This window comes from Rhinopithecus bieti, unplaced genomic scaffold, assembly GCF_001698545.2.
Source record: "Rhinopithecus bieti isolate Rb0 unplaced genomic scaffold, ASM169854v2 scaffold_20815, whole genome shotgun sequence".
Taxonomy (NCBI): domain Eukaryota; kingdom Metazoa; phylum Chordata; class Mammalia; order Primates; family Cercopithecidae; genus Rhinopithecus; species Rhinopithecus bieti.
The window spans coordinates 58469-60650 of NW_016809867.1; the positions used below are offsets into that span (position 1 = coordinate 58469).

Below are 2182 nucleotides of genomic sequence, written 5' to 3' on the forward strand. Positions count from 1 at the left end.
TCACTGATGGACATTTGGGTTGATTCCAAGTCTTTGCTATTGTGAATAGTGCCACAATAAACATACGTGTGCATGTGTCTTTATAGCAGCATGATTTATAATCCTTTGGGTATATACCCAGTAATGGGATGGCTGGGTCAAATGGTATTTCTAGTTCTAGATCCTTGAGGAATGGCCACACTGTCTTCCACAATGGTTGAACTAGTTTACAGTCCCATCAACAGTGTAAAAGTGTTCCTATTTCTCCACAACCTCTCCAGCACCTGTTGTTTCCTGACTTTTTTATGATCACCCTTCTAACTGGTGTGAGATGGTATCTCATTGTGGTTTTGATTTGCATTTCTCTGATGACCACTGTTGATGAGCATTTTTTCATGTGTCTATTGACTGCATAAATGTCTTCTTTTGAGAAGTGTCTGTTCATATCCTTTGCCCCTTTTTGATGGGGTTGTTTGATTTTTTCTTATAAATTTAAGTTCTTTGTAGATTCTGGATATTAGCTCTTTGTCAGATGAATAGATTGCAAAAATTTTCTCCCATTCTGTAGGTTGCCTGTTCACTCTGATGGTAGTTTCACATTCTTTAATTTCTTTTAATTCCTGTTTCACCGCAGCCCTCCTGTAGCCCCTTCTGTGCTAGAGGTCAGAGTGTCCTGTCCAGGTCTGTGTCCAGATTGCCCTGCCTCACCTTCATTATGTACTTAGCACAAAGCAGAGCACATTGGGTACATAAAAAATCCACACTGGGGCTTGGCTTCCTTTTAAGCATGAGGATTTTTGGTGGATCCTAATTTATGGTTCAACCTTCCTGTTTCCACCTTCTTCATTGATCACCTTCAGAAGGCTTATTCTTTGCTTCGTTAACCCATTCTAATCCTGTGTCTTCTTTCTTTGTCCTTTGTAAACCTGCTTCTTTCTCTTCATCTCTTTTCTTGGTCAGAGACACCCAGAAAATTGTTCCTGACCAAGTGAAGCAAGTTGCCTTATTAGATCCCATTTGAGTCACCTTATACATTGGAAAACATTTTAAACAATGAAAACCACACTTGTGCACATAGTTTACCTTGCTTACTTCCTTAAAGTAAATGTGCTTACAACACAATTTGGACTTAAACATGGAAATTTACAGTTATTCTTTGCAGTTTCCTAGTGAATTATTATTTTTTAGACAGACACTTAAGAGCCTACTAAGTATCAAGTGTTTTGCAGGTTTATTTAATCTTTACCATTCTGGGAAAGTTTTCATTTCTTTCTTTTACAAATGAGTAGACTCAAATCAGGGAAATAGATATGATATCCAAGGTCATCTAGATTTCCAGGCTCTGTCTGCTGGATCACATTTGCTTTTGTAGTTTTAACTGACTGTGATTGGAATATATAATTTTACAAGCCATGTGTAACAACACTGCCTGTGTGTTTTTTTCTTCTTTTTTTCTTTTTTGGTAGCCTCATTAATGCATTAATGTTCTCTTGTTTGAAGTTGTAAGTTTCTAAGAAAACAAGGTAGCAATGAGAAATTGGACAATGTCTGGAACTTCCTTCCTCTGCCTTTATTGTTGTCATTCCGCTAGTTAACAGTTGTAGTGATTATACCCCAAGCCATAGTAACATTCTTAAAATAGAGACTCCTGAAAATATTTTAAAGAGTTTTTTTTTTATCTGTAAGCTACAGTTGAGCAGTAACAAACTTTTTTATTTCCTACTGGATTGATTACAGTAGTCAGAACATTATTGATGTCCTCTAAGGGCTCTTTAACATAATGCTTATTTACTGAAATGTGTTTTGTAGCTTCATCAGCAACTGAAGTGCTGGATATGTGGACTCTGCAGATTAGATAACCTTCCCAAGCACCTGGATGTTGAGATGCCAGATCAACCACTACCCATGGGTCAGGTAAAAATTCTCTAGTGTTCAAGAGCTAAAATAAATTGTCTCAAACAAAAGTCAAACTAGGATGATTTCTTTTTTATTATTCAAGTCATTTAGAAGTTAGTTTTCTGGGTTCCTATTGAATTGTTTTGTTTATTCTGTTTTAGATACTAAAAATAAGCTTTTCATTCTTTGGAGCTGCTAGCATTTAGTATGACAGGAAAAAAATTGCCCTTTTCCCTAACACCAGCTTTTTGTTGTTAATATTCCTGGTGTCCACAAATGTTCTTGCTTCTTTCATTGTTTGTCTTTG

The 2182-nt window shown here is 36.4% G+C and overlaps 1 protein-coding gene across 1 annotated transcript in view; it reads left to right on the plus strand.

The window, feature by feature from the left end:
- The window catches only part of LOC108541267 (ubiquitin-conjugating enzyme E2 Q2-like), a gene marked incomplete at its 3' end in the record, with an annotated part of 26395 nt that overhangs the window by 7178 nt on the left and 17035 nt on the right, over positions 1–2182 (plus strand). The window contains exon 3 of the mRNA XM_017890731.1: positions 1789–1893. Coding sequence (XP_017746220.1) covers positions 1789–1893 — 105 coding nt within the window. The remainder of the gene's footprint in view (positions 1–1788; positions 1894–2182) is intronic.